Genomic DNA, 20,417 nt, shown 5'->3' on the forward strand with positions numbered 1-20,417 from the left:
GATAGGGAACTCCTGGGAGAGTTGTTTTGGGCTGAACCATGATATAGTGGAGATTTCCATGGACACAAGACTCCTGCTGAGTTCTAGGGATGGACTTGGGCAGTGAGGAGCCTCTACTCCAATGCCCTCCCACCTTGGTTTTCCCCAAAGCAGGATTTGTCATTCCCTGGGTGTGACTGGATGGAGGAGGAGGAAAAGCCTCGGAAATCCTGCTGGAGGAGTCGATGAGCCATCGGTTGTGTGGCAGAGCCTCGACAATCGGTGCCCAATAGTGCTCGGAGCCAATGAGAGCGTGCGGCGCTGCTGAGCCTGCGCTGCTCCGGACTGGTGCTGCCAGCGCAGCGCGGCCGCTCTGGGGCTGGTGCTTGTAAGAGCCCGTCTGAAGCCCCTTGTTCTCCATTCTGCCTTCAGATTGCCACGAGAAAGAATCCCTTCCCCCGCTGCAGTTCCGACTTAGAACAGGACACAGTGCAGGTGGAACAACTGAACCATCATTCTAGCTGTTCCGAACAAGGCCTGACAAGAACTTGGCAAGGAGTTGGCAAGGACTTGGCAAAGACCTGACATGGACCCAGCATGGGACAGCCTGATGCGCGGCCTGCTTCTAATCTCCGTTCTTAAGCCGAAGGAACTTTTGGGGGGACTCCCGTGGTCCTTCATTGAAGACCCCTCATCTGCCTCGTTACCACTGTGACAAATAAAGAATGAGAACCCTCCTCCCAAGGACTGAGACTGAGACCCCTACTATAGGGAGGAGGGGAAATTGGTGGTCTGACCACTAATGACATGACCTGTTTCCCTTCAGTAATTTCAATGGACTTATTCTTTATTGTATTCGCCTTGCTTTGGTGGTTTCTGTGGACTCACCTGTTCCCTCGTGGCGATTACAATGGACTTTCATTGTTACACTTGTTCCCCCCTCTTTCCTCTGTGGACTATAACTGGACCCCCGAGTCGACCAGAACTTCGGAGACTCCCCCGACACGACAGACGGATCCCCATCGTCCGGACCACTGAAGATCTCGCCTGTGTTGGAAGCTATTCCCATCCCCCTCTTCTCTCTCCCTCTCTATTATTTTATCTCCTTTCTGATCCCCACTATCGCATATACTGTTTTGGCCCCTAATAAAGGTGCATTTGTTGTGATTAACTGATAGTCCCTTGTTGTTTGCCTTTTTGTACTTTTGGGATCGGTGAAAAGAACCATCACGACACCCCGCAAAAAGCGGATCGTGACATTAAATTGGCGTCACGGACAGGATTTCTGTCTAGACAGGAGGGTTGCAAATGAAAAAGCACCCACACTGTCTTTGGAAATTCACATAAGATCCCTTAGTGCAAAAGGTGGGACACTGTTGTTTTGTTGTTGTTGTTTTATTATTGTTGTTGTGTGTATCTGGTCTGGGAAGGAAGGGACAACTTGAAGAAACTAAGCAGAGCCTCCCAGGCACATTATTGTCCCTTCACCCACCCAAGGAAGCGAAGGGCGACACAGCGAGGGCTGTGTGGTTTGTGGAACTTAAGTTTGTACCTCCCTGTTGTGGTTTTGGTCCCTTCACAAAATGAGTGATAACCTTAATGATAAAGCTAAAGTTGGGCTTTATGCTCTACTAGCTAAATATAATGCCAAACCTTCTCCAGGAGGAGAGGAATGGGCACAAAATAATTGGTTTAATTTGGATAATGTGGTTGATAGAGTGTGTTCTTTACAACATGGTACAAAGTTCAAACTGGGCAAGAATAAAACCATCTTATGCTCAGTTTTGGGAGCTTGTCTTACGGCAGCCGTAGAAACTCGCTCACAACGAAGAAGTGAGCAAGAAATAATAATAGACTCCCTTCAAAAATTAGTAGAAATTTTACAAAAACAGTTATATGAAGCAAGAAATGTGACTTATGCATTGCAAGCTGCCTTAACAGAAGAACATGTTAACAAATCACACAATGCTGATTCCCCTACAGAAACAGAGGAGAAGGAAACTACTCACATTAGACAGATTTACCCCCAAAAGGAACTTGAAGCAGCAAATAATTGTGGGGAACATTGCTGCCATCACTTGAGACCCCTAATTAAAACAGAGTATAATTATCTCAGTGATGATGATCTCGAACCTCACATCACAACCAAACACATACCATACACTGCCACTGAGTTAGCTAAGCTTAAAAAGGAATACGGACGCCTCCCACACGAATCAGAAACAGAATATGTTTTCCGGGTGTCCCTCACTGGTGGTGATCAAATTAAATTAACTGAACAAGAAGCCAGTGGGTACTGGGGACACGGTGTCTTCCTAACAACGGGAGATAAACGTGACACATGGTCCCTGACACAGCGTGAGGCTTTTTGGGCCGGGGGAACGAGCCCCTTAGAAAGGGGAGATCGCATAGCTATAATTAGTACCCCTGACCAACTCTTAGAAAGTGTGCATAAAGCCGCTTGCCTGCAAATGATTCATGAGAAGAAGTTAATTCCTGGCTTTGAATCCCCAATGCAATTACCTGTGAAGCCCGAAATAATGACCCCTTTAATTCGTGAGCTTCCAGAAACTACTGCCATTACCTTACAAAAAACTATTATGACATTAAGCCCTGTGGAAAGACTGGACAGATTCCTGGGTAATCCCACTGATTGCACTGGATCTACTGATCCCAACTTTACCCCATCCCATTCATCCTTACAAGCCACAGCTTCAAAATGCAGCTCGCCTGCCAGTAGTCGTAAAGTCTGGACATGGGGTGAAGTTGCAGAAGATTTGATTAATTACTGTAGAAAATATGGACCAGTAAAAACCCTGGAAGAAAAACCAGAGAAAACAAAAGGAGTTCGGTCCATTGGGATTCCTTATGGTAAAAATTCAGAAAAGGGAAAACAAAGCCCTGACCGCCAGCATTGGTGGTCGTTAGGAGTCCAAAAAGGAGTCCCCAGAGATATAATCGATGGTTTGCCTCTTGATAAATTACAGAAATTAATAACTAATTGGCGCCATCGAAAATCAAATCCGCCAATCCAACCCACGGCACCCAAACCTCCTTAAAACATGGGCAAGGAGCCAACTCTTCCTCCGCCTCTCCTTCCCCTCCCTCCTCAGAACACGGGCAAGGAACCAACCCTCCCTCAGCATCTCCTCCGAAACACAGAAACAGTAACCTTTTCCCAACTCCTCTCTCAAAACCCAGTCAGCGGGCCATTTCTCTCTCAGCCCCCTCCTCAGAATTCGGGAAATGAGCTGACACAGTTTCAGGGAAACTAACTTCTCCATCCTTTACAGGTGAGCGAAAGGACGGAGCATGGGTATACTTGAGAATGCTCACTAAAAATAAATTAGGAGATATTTTAATTACAGCTGTTACGGGTCCCAAACGTGCTCTTGTAACATTTTTGATTGACACTGGGGCACAAATTTCTGCATTAACAGAAAAAGATGCTCAGAGGAGTGGAGTTGTTCCAACTAAGAGACAATACTGTGTTCTAAATGCCCTAGGAAAGTCAGAATCTATGAATGTAGCCTTGGTCAAACTCACACTTCCTGGAGATGAGAATCAATTAGTTGTCAAAATGGTAATTGGGAACATTCCAAACAATTTACTAGGGATGGATGTTCTTGCTGGGAGACAATGGGAGGACTCAGAAGGATCTTTGTGGTGTTTTGGCGCTACACCTTTAAATATTAGGTTGCTTCAAACCGCACCTTCTCTACCATATAGTAAAATAACAAATGTAAAACAATATCCTCTACCTTCTGGAGCCAGAGAAGGTATCAAACCAGTTATACAGGATTTGCGAGACCAGGGAGTAATAATTAACACACATTCTGCTTTCAACTCGCCTGTCTGGCCAGTGCGTAAATCCAATGGGAAATGGAGGCTAACAGTTGATTTCCGCAGGCTTAATGCCAACACAGACCCTCTCACAGCAGCAGTCCCGAATTTAGCCGAGTTGATAATATCTATTCAAGAAAAAGCTCATCCTATTATGGCAACTATAGATGTCAAAGACATGTTTTTTATGATACCTATACAGCCAGAAGATAGGGACCGTTTCGCTTTTACGTGGGAAAGACAGCAATACACTTTCACTAGGCTTCCCCAAGGATACAAGCATTCCCCCACTCTAGCCCACCATGCACTAGCTAAAGAAATAGAAAAGATATCCAAACCTGATGATGTAGCTGTTTACCAATACATTGATGACATTTTGGTGGGAGGGGATGAAATTGAAGCAGTAGGAGAGACTCAACAGAAAATAATCTCTCATTTAGAGAGTCTCGATTTACAGATTCCCCCGGAAAAAATTCAAAAGCCCTCCCAAGAAGTAAAGTTCTTGGGAATTTGGTGGAAAGGGGGCATGACATGTATTCCACCAGACACCTTGACTTCTTTAGATCAGATTAAAATGCCTCACACTAGAAAGGATCTCCAACAGGCTCTGGGACTATTAGTGTTCTGGAGAAAACACATTCCAGATTTCTCGATAATTGCTAGGCCCCTTTATGACTTGCTGAGGAAAGGGGTAAAATGGGATTGGACTCCTTCTCAGGAAGAAGCATTGCAATTACTGATTTTTGAGGCAACAGCTCATCAAGCATTGGGTCCCATCCATCCTACAGATCCCTTTCAGGTAGAATGGGGATTCGCTGCCTCAGGGCTGTCAGTACACATATGGCAGAGGGGACCTGAGGGTCCAACAAGGCCTGTGGGCTTCTATTCTCGTGGTTTCAGAGATGCTGAGAAAAGATACACTACCTGGGAAAAGGGGCTGTTTGTGGTTAGTTTGGCTCTCATTGAAGTGGAAAAAATAGCACGTCAACAACCTATTGTGCTAAGGGGCCCCTTCAAGGTTATTAGGACAGTCACTAGTGGAACCCCCCCTCCTGACGGGGTGGCTCAGAGGGCCTCAGTTAGGAAGTGGTATGCTCAAATCGAACATTACTGTAATATTTTTACAATTACAGAAGGAGCTGTAAAAAATTTAGCAATCCAAGAAACTGAGGAGTTGGATAGTGGCCAAGATAAACCAGTCTCTGTAATCAAAGTGGCCCCTCCTTTCTCTCCTGAACAATCAGCAAATTCTTGGTTTACTGATGCTTCTGCTAAAAGGGAAGGTAAAATGTGGAAGTATAAAGCAGCAGCCCTTCACATTTCCTCTGGTGAGCAAATAATTACAGAAGGCGAAGGTAGTGCACAGGTTGGGGAGCTGGTAGCTGTCTGGAGTGTTTTCCAACGAGAAGCACAAAATTCCTCTTTGGTCTGCATTTACACTGACTCTTATGCTGTATACAAAGGTTGTACTGAATGGCTTCCTTTTTGGCAGCAAAACGATTGGGAAGTCAACAGAATTCCGGTATGGCAAAAGGAAAAGTGGCAAGAAATATTAAATATTGCAAGTCAGGGGAACTTTGCAGTAGGCTGGGTGGCCTCTCATCAAACAGATGGGAATCCAGCAGGAGAATGGAATAATAAAGCTGATGAGCTAGCAAGGCTTAGTCCCCTGAAAAAGGAGCAAATTACAGAGGAATGGAATCAATTGTTAGAATGGCTGCATGTAAAAAGGCAGCACACAGGTGCAAAAGATTTATACCAGGAAGCTCATGCCCGGGGTTGGCCCGTTACTAGAGAAATGTGTAAAACATGCATATCAGCCTGTGAGCAGTGTCGCAAGCGACTGGAAAGACACCCTTTAGAAGATGACCCTTTGCATTTGAGGAAAGGCAAAGGCTTGTGGGACGCATGGCAGGTAGATTATATTGGTCCCTTTAAGAAATCAGGAGGAAAACATTTTGTGTTAGTAGGAGTAGAGATTGTGTCTGGGTTAGTTCAAGCTGATGCTTTTAAAAGAGCTACTGGGGACAATACTGTCAAAGCTTTACAGGGGTGGTTTGGAACTTTCCCAAAGCCACAGGAAATTCAGTCTGATAACGGGTCTCATTTCACTGCTAGAGTTGTACAGGACTGGGCAAAAGGTGAAGGAATCAAATGGATTTTTCACACCCCTTACTATCCTCAAGCTAACGGGATTGTAGAAAGGACTAATGGTCTTTTAAAGAGACTCTTAAAACCACAGGAAGGAAATTGGGACCTCCGATTATGGGAAGCTGTCAAAGGTGTAAATGACAGATGGGGAGTAAATGGGTGTCCCAAGATCACTGCTTTTTGTCCAACAGCTCCAAGCATCATTCCGTGCTGGAAGGACCTGACGATTCCACAAACCCTGCTCATTATCCTGGACAACCTGTTTTGGTAGACCTCCCTACAGTAGGGGAGGTACCACTTGTGTTGAAAACTCCTCTGAATAAATATGCATGGGTAGCTTCCGATGCTCTGGGAAAGGAGCACAGGATAAATACACGCTGGATAATTCCATCATTCTAACCTTTTCTGCCATATAGTGGCAGAACTTTTCTGTTGTGTTTACCTTTACAGAAGAACCTCGAGGGACAACATCATCTGAGCCATGATAAAATTGGTGATACTTTTCTGCATCTTACCACAACTCTCTGGCCAGAATCCTGCTGAGTGGCCATGGTCTGAAGCTACCATCGAGCACACTAATGCCCTAGGATCATATCCTAAAGGTCGTCACCCGAGTCTGGCAACTATTGTGCTACATAACTCTAAGGTATATCGTCCAAATGAGTGGGGATGGGATCAGAAGGAATGGACCAGAACCCTAACTGGAACGATTGGTGAGACTATTGTGGTAGCATGCAGAAAAGTGGAAGGATCTCTACATGAGAAAGCTTCCTCTATCACAATTGCTGGAAATTTTATGGAGCCAGGAGGAAAAAATTATTTGAAAATCCCTTCAGCAAAATTATGCCCTACCAAGAAATGGGAGTGTGCCAAAATATTTCCCCTTACCCTATGCTGCCGTCAAGAATATATTGGTAATTATACCGCAGTTCGCCGAACTAACAATATTGCAATTACAAAAGACTGCAAAAATGAATCTGTTGATTGCTGGTATAGCTTTACTTTAGCTAAAACCACTTATGTGACATGTAGCTGGCAAAACAACTTGACTAACCCATTTAGTTTGCAAGGCCTGGTTTACAAATTTAAGATTAATGCTACAACCAATAATAATATAATAGTCATACCCCAATGGACGGAAAGCCCCTTTACCGAAGGACCTTGGTCCCAAGCTTTTGTTTATTTTTCCGGATACATGGGAAATGTAAAAGATTTAAATCTAATAACTCTTGTCATGCATAATAATCACACATACACCAGGCAAGAATGGAAAGAATACAAAACCTGGCAGCTTCAAGGGATAATGGGGGAGAAAATTAGCATAGGATGCCGAATGGTTAACAAAACTGCTTATAGTAAGGCAACCTCAATCAGTGTTCAAATAGGTCAAACAGACAAGCAGGAAAAAGTCTGCACGCACCCAAGCATACAGGATTGTTGGCACAATTTTACATTAACACAGACTGCAGAAGTGGTTTGCTTATGGGGAAAAAACACCGAAGGGCTTTCTTTTAAGTTCATAATAAATGCTGTAGCCCAATCCACTACGGTTTATACCACCACCACCACCACCACCACTCGAGCTCAACCACCAGTTATGCTTACCCCGAAAATTTTTGAAGTTGGACCATATATAATCAGGAAAACCGGCCAACAACAGATATTATTTAATCCGGCACGGTCTCTTAAACAAGTTAAATTGCTGATGCAAAATAATGTCTCAGAAATACAACCAGCTTGTTCACCCTTTTTGCAAACCTCTTTTCAGGGCTGGACAACCTGGCTGCGACAGTGGAACCCTCCTAAAAACCGGGTGCCAAGAGACATAACCGGTGTTGTGGGAACGGGATTGGGAATCCTAAATAGTATAGATTCAGAAGTATTAATGAATAAACTGACTTCTACGACTAAAGATTTAACCAAAATACAACAACCACTGCAATCGTCCTTATCGGCCTTGGGAACACATCAGTGGTTGCTATCAAATATTTTACCAAATTGGGAAAAGATAAATGTGAATGATAGCAAATTGATAATTGATGCACTTAATGCCACACAAAGCAATGTTTCCTTAGCTCTTAGCTGTATCCACGCTCAATTATGGATGCAGTCAGTTGCTGCCTCAATTATAAGAGAAGGTGAAGAAGGCACTTTTCCTACTGAAATTAGGAAAATAGTCTGGGACAGTGCCACTGATTTTGAAAGGGATTTCCAATCCTGGTGGAATTTAGTGAATTTTACTTATAACCCCATCACAAACATAGCCACAGCATTTGTGTTGACCATAAGTGATGCCTCAGTACATTTGATATTCCCTGTCATTGCATCCTTTACACTATAGATGTTCCCAGGACTGTAGACACAAGGAGATTATAAGGTTAGAAGATATGTTTTACATAATTTTCTCTTATGATTTGTTCTAATCACTGTTTTAATTATTTGTTTATTGATTATAAAATTGTACTGAGTAATGTCGATTATACTAGATATATTACCTTATTGTTTAATATTGATTATACTGGTTTACTTTTTGATCAATTTATCGTTTAATTGATTAATACTGGTTATTATCTAAACAATTTATTGTTTAACTATTATTGATTTAATTAATACTTATTGTATTTTGCTTATTATTTAATTATAGTTTGCTTACTAATATGTTGTGATTGTTTTAGGTTTCCTGTTTTCTCTTTCCTTTCCTTTTTCTCTTCTCTTCTCCCTGGGATGTGCTGCCGACACTTGACGAGTCCTGAAGACTCCACAACGACCCCATGGAATCCTGCTGATGAAGATCTTTCGAGGGCAATCGTCAGTCACTGGGTGGTGTAAGAGCCCATCTGAAGCCCCTTGTTCTCCATTCTGCCTTCCGATTGCCACGAGAAAGAATCCCTTCCCCCGCTGCAGTTCCGACTTAGAACAGGACACAGTGCAGGTGGAACCACTGAACCATCATTCTAGCTGTTCCGAACAAGGCCTGGCAAGAACTTGGCAAGGAGTTGGCAAGGACTTGGCAAAGATCTGACATGGACCCAGCACGGGACAGCCTGATGCGCGGCTTGCTTCTAATCTCCGTTCTTAAGCCCAAGGAACTTTTGGGGGGATTCCCGTGGTCCTTCATTGAAGACCCCTCATCTGCCTCGTTACCACTGTGACAAATAAAGAATGAGAACCCTCCTCCCAAGGACTGAGACTGAGACCCCTACTATAGGGAGGAGGGGAAATTGGTGGTCTGACCACTAATGACATGACCTGTTTCCCTTCAGTAATTTCAATGGACTTATTCTTTATTGTATTCGTCTTGCTTTGGTGGTTTCTGTGGACTCACCTGTTCCCTCGTGGCGATTACAATGGACTTTCATTGTTACACTTGTTCCCCCCTCTTTCCTCTGTGGACTATAACTGGACCCCCCGGGTCGACCAGAACTTCGGAGACTCCCCCAACACGACAGACGGATCCCCATCGTCCGGACCACTGAAGATCTCGCCTGTGTTGGAAGCTATTCCCATCCCCCTCTTCTCTCTCCCTCTCTATTATTTTATCTCCTTTCTGATCCCCACTATCGCATATACTGTTTTGGCCCCTAATAAAGGTGCATTTGTTGTGATTAACTGATAGTCCCTTGTTGTTTGCCTTTTGTACTTTTGGGATCGGTGAAAAGAACCATCACGACACCCCGCAATAAGCGGATCGTGACACTGGGCTATGGGGTGTCCTTGTTTGCTGCATTTTCAAAGTTCCTCCTGGATCCTTTGGGCAACAGGCTGTGCCCTGGGAGGGTTCTTTGTGCTCCTTTGTGACACAGGAGAACCTTCCAGGCGGTTTCTGCGTGAGCTGCTGCTGTGATGTCACAGGAGCACTGCCACGTCCCCGGGGTGTTCCCGTTGCTGTGGCACACGGAGGCCTCAGTGTCCAGAGTGGCTCTGGGCACTGCTCGTTGCCGGAGGATCCTCCTGCCCGAGGCATTCTCAGCAGCCAGCCCAGCCCTGACGGGTGTCCTTCTGTGCTTGCAGGGCTACAGTCTGCAGACGTGTGCAGCGCAGCCAAAATGATCCAGCACGTGGCTGCTGCAGTTTGCACGCTGTACTCTGTGGCGTATGCGGGGTATTTTTTAACCCACTTGGCACGTAAGTCGAGGTTTTCCCTCGGTGCTGTGGCTTTGGGCTTGCTGTGTGCTTGCTGTTCTTCCTCTGGGCCTGAGCTGACTTTGTAACCAAATTGCCGTGAAGACACCATTGCTTTGGGAGAGCTCCTGGCAGCAGCTGCAGCTGGAAAAGGGGGTGTCTGCAGCCAGCGGGGCGTGCACAGCATTTGCAATGAGCCCTGGGGGGTTCTGTTCCCTCAAGCGGGGAGTCTGTGGCAGCAGAGCCTGGAACTGCCTGTCCAGCCAAGAGCTGACCCAGCCCAGTATTTTGTGCTGTTCTCTTGCTGTGTGAAGGGACTGTGGCTCCTGGAGGGACGCTGTGAAAGCAAAATGCTCTCTCGGGGTTGCCTTGCTCCGGGGCATTTCCCACCACAGGCAGTTGTTTTCCTGACAGCATCTGGTTCATGTTCCCTCTTCCCTTGCAGGGCACCTCATGAGTGGATCCCGCGCAGCTCCTCCTTCGGTGAGTGGGAAAGGAACCTTTGGTGTTTGGAATTGTGCAGCAAGTTGTGAGCTCGGCATGTGGCAGCCATGTGCCAGCCTGGGAGGCTGAAGGAAAGTTCCTGCCAGTGTCCTTGCAGCAGCAAAGGGATCCCTGGGAGTTTTCTCCTTTTCTGCTGAAGAGCTTTTGAAGAGCTGCAGGTCTGGTTTTGCAGGCAGAGCATTGCTTGCTGGCTCTAGCCATGGTGGAATATGGAATTCCCAACAATAAGGGGCAATGTCAACTTTAGCCCATTGTTAGTTTGAACAGCTCCGAACCCAATTTCTGCTTAGTGCAGCTGGATGTGCAGCTGAGGGTAAATAAGGTGATAACTGAAACAGAACTTCCCGTCCCTCACGCTGCCGTCTGTCCACAGGGCACAAAAGCAGCACCAGCACCTCCTCTGGCTCCCTCTGCTTCCAAAGAGGAGGCCAAAGAGGAGGAAGGCAGCAGTGAGCTTCCTGCTCTTCCGGGGGACGATGGTGAACGTCCCTTATTGCCGGGAGATGACAGTGAACTTCCCGCTGCTCTGGGAGACGAGGGCGAACATCCCGCGCTGTGGGAACACAACGGCGAGGCTCCTGCTGTGTGGGACAAGGACAGTGGACATCTCCTGGTGTGGGAGGAGGACAGAGGACATCTTGTGGCTTGGGAAGAGGAGGGTGAACTTCTCCCAGCATGGGAAGTGGACAGTGAACGTCCCCTGGCTTGCAAAGATGATGGCGAACCTGCAGCATTTTGGGAAGAGGACGGAGAAGCTCCCTGTGCTTGGGAAGAGGACACTGAACCTCCCTCAGCTGTGGGATCCTGGGCTGAACATTCTGACAGCAGCACAGCCCTGCAGCCAGAGGGGAGAGGGGAGTGGTGCCTGATGCAGCTGAGTACGTCTGCTCTGTTCCTGTGTGCCAGAGCAGGGTGCTGTGTGTGTGTCTCGGCATCAGCTGCACCCAGTGCTGCTCTGCAGCTGAATGTGCCAGGGTCATTTCTTGTCCTTCCCCAGCTGAGACCAAGGGGCTGACGGCCCCAGGGAGGGGGGCTGCATTCTGGCTCTGCTGCAAGGCAGGGTCTCACTCTGGGAGGGAGCGTCTTCCACGTGGTTTCTTTCAGGGAACACCGTGAGCCTGGCGGAGCCTGCCGAGAAATACCTGGAAGTGGAGCAGATTGGCCAAGGGTAAGTGCACGGCAGTTACTTCTGCACAAGCAGGCCCAGGTGTTGTGCTGGTGCAGGATCAAGTGAGAAGTCAGGAGAGCTCCAAACACCTCCAGACACTGGGGCGCCATCCTGCTGTCCCTCAGTCCTGATCAGAATTGATACCTGTGCTCCGAAGGCACCGTCAAAGGCCCCTGAGGCTGGCAGTGTCCTGCCTGCAGCAAGGAGCAGGACCTGGAAGATCTTCTGTCCCTGGAATTGGATTGCCTAAAAGAGCCACTCACCATCTGGTGACTGTCAGAAAACAGTTCCCAAGGAGATTTCTTTCAAATATTTTGCTTCAAAAAATATCCTCCGGTCAGGATTAACAACCTAATGGTTTAGAAACAGAAACCAGAGCTGAACTAATAAGTGCTCTATTCTAGCACAGGTAGTAGAGCCCATACATTCAGTAACAGACACAGAGCTGATGCACTCTGGGGGAAAATGCATCACCTGCCTGATGGCAGGGCCCTTGTGGATCCTGCAGGTCTTAGGCAGGAAATGGGAAAGGATGGAATGCATTCTTTTCCAGTTCTTTAGACACCCATTGCTCACTTCAGGTTTTGAACTAAAGCAGTGCAGCGTGGACATTTGGGATTTTCCCCAGCCCAATTCCTTGGTGTTGGGTCTCAGTTTTCTCTGGCACACCTTGCATGGCAGAGGGCTGGTGGCTGCTGTGCTGTTGTTGGAAGGGTCGATGCCCCCAGGTGCTTGTGAACGCTGCAGGCAGCAGAGATCTCCTGTCTGGGCTGGCTTTCACTGCCAGGGCCTAAAGCGCTGCTTCTTTCTTCTCTGCTGTTTTGTCTCCAGGGCTTTCGGAACCGTTTCTAAAGGACTCGACAGGGCCACTGGAGGAGAGGTCAGTGTCAACACGCCCAGCACGTCTGGCAGCTCTCCAGGGCTCTCCCCTCTGCTGGGAGCTGTGGCTGCAGCTTTGGGGGCCAGCAGAGCTTTCCTGCACAGGCTGCTCCTCTGCAGGCAGAGCCGTGTCAGCCTGCAGAGCACAGCTGGGACAGACTTGGTCCTTCTGAAGTGCCCAAAGGAATGCAAGCAGGGCAATGGATGTGTGTGTTTGCTTTGTTGTGCAACCCCAGCCAGAGCAGTTGCATCTGAAATCATGACCCAATCCCATAGAACTGCTAAAGGGTTCCCGGCTGTTTTGCTCTGTTTGCACAGAACCAGAATTACCTCCTGCTTGCAGAATGTGTTTGAATAATAATGAGAGTGTTGAGGCCATTTGAGAAGACTGTAGGTGCAGAGAATGTGGTTGGAGCTTGGAGGCTGACAGCTGAGGGGCCATTTCTGCAGAGCCTGCAAGGCCAAATGTCTCTGGCCATGTGTCCTGTAAGCAGCCCCCAGCGAGCAGAGCAATGGGCTGTGGGAATGGCACTTGCTGAGCTCTGGTGTCCCATCCCAAGGCAGTTTGGCACAGCCGGGCTCCGTCGCCCCAAAAAGACTCGCTCCGTGTTTGCTGCGGCCTCCTGCCACAGACTCCTCCAGTTAAAGGTCTGCAATGTCCCTTCAGGTGGCCATAAAGAAAATGAGTCTCAGAGGGCAGAACAGGGAACGAGCTGTGAATGAGCTCCTGCTCCTGAAGGACAAGAAGAACCCCAACATTGTCAGCTCTTTGGACAGGTGAGTGCTTCAGGCCTTATCCCGTGCCCGGGCCCTGCCTTAACCTTTCCTGGCATCCGTAGTCTGTAGCCTGATTTGAAAATGCCTGACACAGCTGTATCTTCCCAAAACAACAGCCTGGCAGTTCACTCCCTCCGTGTGCTTTTGTTGCTTTGGTTTGGTTTTCCCTTCAAGCTGACCCTGTTTTCTGTGTCTTACAACAAGTGCTGGTAAACCACAGCAGAAATTATTTCCCTTGGCTTCTTCTTCCCAGCCCTTTCCCATTGCTGCAGATGCCAGGAAGACCAGGTTCTTGTTCCCAGAAATGCCTCGTTTGCCCATTTGTCACTGGCCTTGCCTGTTTCTGAAGGGACTTTCTGAAAGGTTTTCTGACCCCTTCTGTCCCAAGTGCTGCCCGGCCTCCTCCCCTGGATAACCCTGGGAGCTGTGTTGCCTTGTTCTGCAGGGAAGGGTGGAACTGATGAGTTCAGAAGCTGAACCAGCTGGGGGCCAGTGTTGTGGTTCCACATTGATCTGGGCCTTTGCTAAACTGCATTTTTCACCTGCTTGCCATCTCAGGCCTCTCCTTTCTCACAGGGGTCTCCTCCTTTAGACTGTGCAGATCCCAAGGGCTGTGCAGTCTGGCAGGAATGTCTCTCCATCGGATTCTGTCCTCATTGACAAGTGACCTGGCAACAAACCTCCACTCCAGGCTTTTCCATGGGGGAATTGAGCGCTGCACATTGGTCTCCATGCCACTGCTTTCCTCTTCCAGCTTCCTTGTCGATGGAGATCTCTGGCTGGTGATGGAATACATGGATGGAGGAACTTTGCAGGACGTTGTCAGACAGACACGCATGGCTGAAGGAGAGATGGCAGCTGTCAGTCGGGAGGTGAGGGATCCTGCCTGTGACTGCCATGCCTTGGACACAATCGTCCTTCCCAAGAGGGCGTGAGAGCAGGAGTGGCTCCATGCTCAGGGCTTTGTTTCTCTGTTGTCTTTATGAGCTGGAGAAGAAAGAGCGCCTGCAGTGAACGGCCTGCCAGCAGCACTGCACTTCTACTCTGTTCTTGTTCTCTTTCCTGCTGTTGTGGCACTCTCTGTCTGTTTTGGATTTGATGTGCTGTTCTCAGCTTTGCCTTGAACCGTTTGCCTGGAGCTTGTCTGCACTGCACTCCTGGCCTGTCACAGCAAAGTCGCTGCTGGCAGAATTCTAAACTGTCCTTTCTTGTGTGATATATTCCGGCCATTGGTTTTTACCCTCGTGTTTCTTGTTCTCTCTCAGTGTCTGCAGGGCCTGCATTTCCTCCATTCGAACCGGGTGATCCACAGAGATCTGAAGAGCTCCAACATCCTTCTGGGAATGGACGGCTCTGTCAAGCTGGGTGGGTGTTCCTGGCCAGGCACGGCGCTCCCGCTCCCAGCGGCTGTGGGGCTGCTTCCCAGTGACGGCCAGAGCCCCACAAGGGCTGCTGGGGGCACTGCCCGGCCCCTGCTGCCAGCTGAGAGCGGCTGACCCTGCAGAGAGCTCAGGAGAGGAGCAGGCTGTCAGGGGTGCCTTTGCTCTGGCAATGGCCCTCCCAGAGGGGCAGGAGTTGGAATCTAAAGCTGCAAGGGAATCAGTAAAAGCAACTGCACGAAAGCTGAGGGTTTCTTTAAGGGTCCAGTTCAGTTCCATCTTTCCTTGGCTACAGCCCTGAGGACTTTTCCAGCTGACTTCACTGCTGCATTCTCAGACTGAGAGCGGGGAGTCTTTGTGCTTGGTTTCCTCATTCCAGCTGCCTTTGACAGTGTTTGCTTCTGTCCTCAGCTGATTTTGGCCTCAGCGCTCAGCTCAGCCTTGAGCAGGACCAGCGCAGCTCCATGGTGGGCACTGCTCACTGGATGGCCCCAGAAGTTGTCACCAGTTCTCCTTACGGCCCCAAGGTGGACATCTGGTCCTTTGGAATTGTGACCATCGAGATGGTGGAAGGAGAACCTCCTTACTTCAAGGAAACGAGGGCCATGGTAAGAGGCCAATTCTCCGTGGTTGCAGAGGCCTGTGAGCACAGGGTGACCCTGCACTGGGAGCAGCAGCTGGAGGTTTCTGCACATGGGGAAGGGAATTCCCAGAGGACTGGAGCCTCAACACAGACACATATTCTGCAGTCTCCAGACACAATTTGCTTAGGGATTTACGTTGTTTCAGTTCTTCTGGCTGTGAGGATGACCTGAAAATGTGAAGCAAGTGCACCAGCTCTTTACAATGGCTGTTGCAGCACCAAAGTTTGGGGTTTTTGGTTGGCATAGAAAAATGAGCTGTGAGCAGCATCTCTGCCAGGGAGGAAAGTGCCCATGGAGCTGGGGCTGGGAAGCCAGGGTCGATGTGAGCACTTGTGAGTGGGAAGGAAGCTGGCAGAGCGCTGAGTTTGCTTTTCCTGCAGGCTCGCGCTCTGATCCGGCAGAACGGGACCCCGCAGCTGCAGGAGCCCAGGCGCCTGTCGGCTCTGCTGCGGGACTTCCTCGAGTGCAGCCTGGAGCCGGACGAGGAGCGGCGCTGGTCTGCCCAGGAGCTGCTGCAGGTGAATGCCAAGCGGCTGCAGGGGAAGCAGCAGCGCCAGGGAGGGGTTTTCTTGTGGGGCCCCCTCCGATGGTCTCCGGTCTCGCTGCTTTCCACATGCAAAGCAAGCAGAATCCTCGCCTGGTTTGGCTTGGCAGGGGCCTTTCGAGGTCATCTGCACCTGGGGCCCCACAGCGAGCAGGGCCATCTTCAAGCAGCTCAGGTGGCTCAGAGCCCTGCCTGACCTGAGCTTGGATGTTCCCAGGGAGGAGGCACCTCCCACATCTCTGGGCACCTTCTGTCAGTGCTTCCCCACTCTCCCGCTAAAAAAAATTCTGTCTCAGACCTAATCTGAGCCTGCTTCCCTCTCCTGAGTTTCAGACCATTTCCCTTTGTCCTGTTGCAACAGAGCCTGTGAGGAAGTTGACTCTGGAAAGTAACGGTTCATTTCTTTCTTTTTTCTCCTTTGGGCAGCACCCATTTTTATCATCAGCCAAGCCTCTCTCCAGCCTGACCCCTCTGATCACTGCAGCAAAGCAACTGAGGCAGCAGAGGAGGAGATGAAGCACTGGAGGACAGCTTCTAGTCACAGTAGTTAGTTAGGACAACTAGTTAGTTATGGTAGTTAGCAGTGCTAGTTAGTTATGGTAGTTAGCAGTGCTAGTTGGTTAAGGTAGTTAGGACAGCCTGTTTGTTATGGCTCTTATGACAGCCTGTTTGGTATGGCAGTTTTTGAATAAAAACTCTCTTAAACCTCAACTCCCTTGACGTGTCCCTTCCTTCTCCCTGTGTGCCTCAGCTGCCCGGAGCAATGTGAGGGGAGAGCGGGCCCAGCCTCGCCCAGAGCTGAGCCCCAGCAGAGCCCTGGCAGAGCCCAGAGCAGCCTCGGCATCTGCAGAGTCAGCCTGGAAGGAGGCGCTTGGAGCCTTCTCGGCTGCACCCGACTCTTGGTTACAAACTGTGGGTGGTGGAAAATGCCACTGGCTCTGCAAGAGGGCAGAAGGGGCCCGGGGAAGGCCCAAGTTCTCCGAGCAAGGGAAAAACCTGCCCTGGGTTTGTTATAAAGAACTATGTAGTTGGTGGCTTTTGCTATTTCGTCTTGACTTCTGCAACTTATTCTTAATCTAAACGATTTTGATACAGTACAGTTTGTAATGATTTTTAACTACTTTTGCTGTAGTATAATTTGTCAGCATTTTGTGGCCAGTGCCCTGGCCCCTGTGTTGCTCAAATCCTCAGAACATCATTCATGGATGATATTTTAGTTTGTGGACAGTGTGAAAAACATACATTATAGTTTTGGCTTTTGCAAAGTATTGAAGTGGATGCTACGTGTTTTGCATTAGAATGTTAATAAGTGCTGCAGCGGGAAAAGCGCCAATCACTTGTTTTTACAACTTTTAAAAGTTTAATGATAATGAAATGGTTATAAAAATAGTAATACAATTAGAGTAATAAAAATTTAGTGTTCGTTTTATTACAGGACAATAAAAAACAAAGAATTACGGACGTCTGGATATTCTCGGGCACTTACGCTAGGACAGGCATGTTTTGTGAACAAAGGAATAACTCTTAAGATCCATTCACTGTTGCATATTCATACATACTTCATGGTTATGCATACATTCTATTTAAAATAAGAAACTCTCTCTGGAATATGTCAACTCCTTCTTTTAATCCCCACGGCGTCTTCCAATCTGAGCAAGGCCTGAAGAAATTACCTTCTTCTGATAAGAAACCCATAAATTCCTCTTCTCTGGAAGATTTGGGTGTTCTGTGACTGTTATCTCGAAGCCAGTATCTCATTATTTTTAAAAAAAACACATACACATTTTCTACTTTAACTACTAAAGCTTCATTTTAACTACAAAACTACATTTACCATTCTATCAAAATGTTAATACAGCACTTCTAATCAATATATTACATATAATATTTGTTGTCGATGTCGGCGAACCCAATGGGAAGAACGATGATGTCTGACTTAGTTCAGAAGGCTGAATGATTTCTTTATTATAATTATGCTGTGATTCATCAATATACTATATAAAAGAGGATACTAAAAACTACATGCTGCTTTCTCTAACTGTCATATCTAACTCCCTCACAACTCGTGACCCTGTTCTCCAGAGCCCAGACACAGGTGGATCCGATTGGCCATCAGGCCCAAACAATCCACCGTGATCCAACCAGGCATTTGCTCCAGGTAAAAAACTCTCCAAACACATTCCACAAGAGAAAAACAAGGAGCAGAAATAGAAATTGTTTTCTCTTTCACTTCTCTCTGTGCACCTTTATAAAAATCCTGAGAGAGAGAAATGTGCTTGCAACAAGTATTCAATTTAATATTTGAGAAAAGCCAATCATAAAATATGCATTTTTCACAGAGGACATCCCGAGGCTGCTGCAGGGACAGTGATGTCACCACTGTGACGTCATTGGGGATGGTGACATCATCAGGGACATCGCTGCTGTCACTTGTCCCCTCTCCCCTCCCCACATGGGATTTGAGACAAATTTGGGGAATTTTCTTGGAAGTTTCATTGAAATTGTCCCAAATGCTGATGGGAATTCCTGGGTGACGTCACTGGGGACACTTGGGGACACTCTGAGGACGCTCTGGGGACACTCATGGAGGCGGGGGCGGGTCAGGGGGTGAATGACCCCCTCGGTGCCTTGCAGCAGAGGCAGCTTTCTGCTGTGGCTGCAGCAGAGCCGGGTTATGAATGACAATGGAATAATTGGCTTCTGCATTTCTGCACTGGCTTCTGCGCGTTGCTATTGATCACAAGGACTTTGCTCTGGTACTTGATATTGAGATTGATTATTGATGATTCCTTGTAGCTGCTCGCTGGTGCAATAAAATCAATCCGTTTATGTGTGCACCGTGTAACCAATTTAATGCTAGAGTAACAAATAGATATTCTCTCCTAGGCCTTAAAATATTAAAAATAGATGAATATGAAATAGATCAATAACAAATATTGAAATAGAGACTATGCAATGTTAAAATGCTTCTGTGTGGCTGACTCAGGTGTAAAACAATTCCATTGTTTCTCCCATCTGTGGACCAGCCTCAGCAGGTGATAACAGTGACACAAACCTGAGAAGCGTTTATGAATTTATCAGGGGCTCTGAAACAACAGGATGGAACCAGGAGAAGAAATCAAATGTATTGACTTAATCTGCAGAATGTCCTGCAGACAAGTCAGAGGTGAGAACCAAACAAGAGTTCCTGGAACATCCAAAGCTCCCAGGAGTGTTTGAATAATGTCAAAACTCAGGGATGTGTTTGTAGCCCTGCAGTGGAACCGGATCCGGAGAACGAAGGGTTAAGTTAAGGGCGGGTTCTTTGGCCGAGCGCCAAAACCCTTTTTTATCCCTTATCAAACTTTTACAGATCTCCAAGAGTGAACTTTGTTTTTCACACCCGGCTGGGATTTGGGGGACCCGGGTGGTCCCCCAGGCAGCCCCCGCTGCTGAGCACTGACCCCCCCTCCCCGGGCACCGGGACCCCCCAAAAACCGCACCCGCACCCCCTTCAGTGCCCCCGACCCCCCCTCGAGCACCGACCCCCCCGAGCACCGGGCCCGGACCCCCCTTTGTGCCCCCCACCCATCACGGGGGTTCCGCCCCCTCCCCTTTGAGCCCCCGGAGCCGCGGGACCCCCGGGAGCAGCGCCGGGACCGGGGGGGCCCAGGGATGTGAGCAATGGATTTGTCAGTGTGAAAAATGCAGATTGAATGATCGGCTCTTGGCAAATATTAACTTGGATACTCTGTGTGCTGTGTTGCAAAGTTATTTTGTAGAACTGTATTAATCCTTTTGAAGTGGTGTGGGAAATGCAGTTTTGGGTTATGACATAATGTCAAAATAGAAACTATGCGATGTAAGATATTGTTTGTAACCAGCTCAAGGAATGGGTAGGATAATTAAGAAATTCTTCGCACGGAGATAACAGCAAGAGTTACTGCCTCCTTCTGGGAAAAGACAAACATTCTTACACCTCTCCTCTGTCTGTAATGAGCCACCGGGATTGAGGGGAAAAAGCTGACAAAAAGCAGAGAACACCCTTTGTTTGAAAAGAATTTATGCACCGTGGGTGAGATATTTGAATGTGCAACAGGCTATTGCTTTTAAGGGCTAACCCTTTGTTAGCCAGGCATGTTTTTGTGGCTTAGTGCCCAAACCTACCCGGACGTCTGTAATTCTTTGCTTTTTATTGTCCTTTATTGTCCTAACTCTGATTGTCCAAATTGTCATTGCTCTCACTTTTATTCCTGTTTTTATGACTATTTTATTACTATGAAGCTTTTAAAAATTTAAAACAAGTGATTGGCGTTTTTCAGAGTCAAGGATTCCCAAAACCTGGCAGAAAGTTCACACAGCCTTGGACTTGTCCGTGCAAACACTGAGATTTTATTGTGCCAGCGAGCAGCTGCAAGGAATTATCAATAATCAATATCAGTATTGAG

The 20,417-nt window shown here is 47.7% G+C and overlaps 3 protein-coding genes across 3 annotated transcripts in view; 1 reads left to right on the forward strand and 2 right to left on the reverse strand.

The window, feature by feature from the left end:
* The window catches only part of LOC137464150 (class II histocompatibility antigen, B-L beta chain-like), a 124,739-nt gene that overhangs the window by 94,089 nt on the left and 10,233 nt on the right, over nt 1–20,417 (reverse strand).
* The window catches only part of LOC137464127 (zinc finger protein 850-like), a 263,388-nt gene that overhangs the window by 21,223 nt on the left and 221,748 nt on the right, over nt 1–20,417 (reverse strand). The window lies entirely within an intron of this gene.
* Nucleotides 90–12,619, forward strand: LOC137464179 (uncharacterized). The gene is made up of 6 exons (XM_068175498.1): nt 90–102; nt 1,963–2,619; nt 2,686–2,786; nt 5,286–5,344; nt 10,973–11,168; nt 12,599–12,619. Exons 1-6 carry the CDS (start codon nt 90–92, stop codon nt 12,617–12,619), a joined length of 1,047 nt encoding a protein of 348 aa, XP_068031599.1.

The sequence above is a fragment of the Anomalospiza imberbis genome, chromosome 37 (assembly GCF_031753505.1).
Source record: "Anomalospiza imberbis isolate Cuckoo-Finch-1a 21T00152 chromosome 37, ASM3175350v1, whole genome shotgun sequence".
Taxonomy (NCBI): domain Eukaryota; kingdom Metazoa; phylum Chordata; class Aves; order Passeriformes; family Viduidae; genus Anomalospiza; species Anomalospiza imberbis.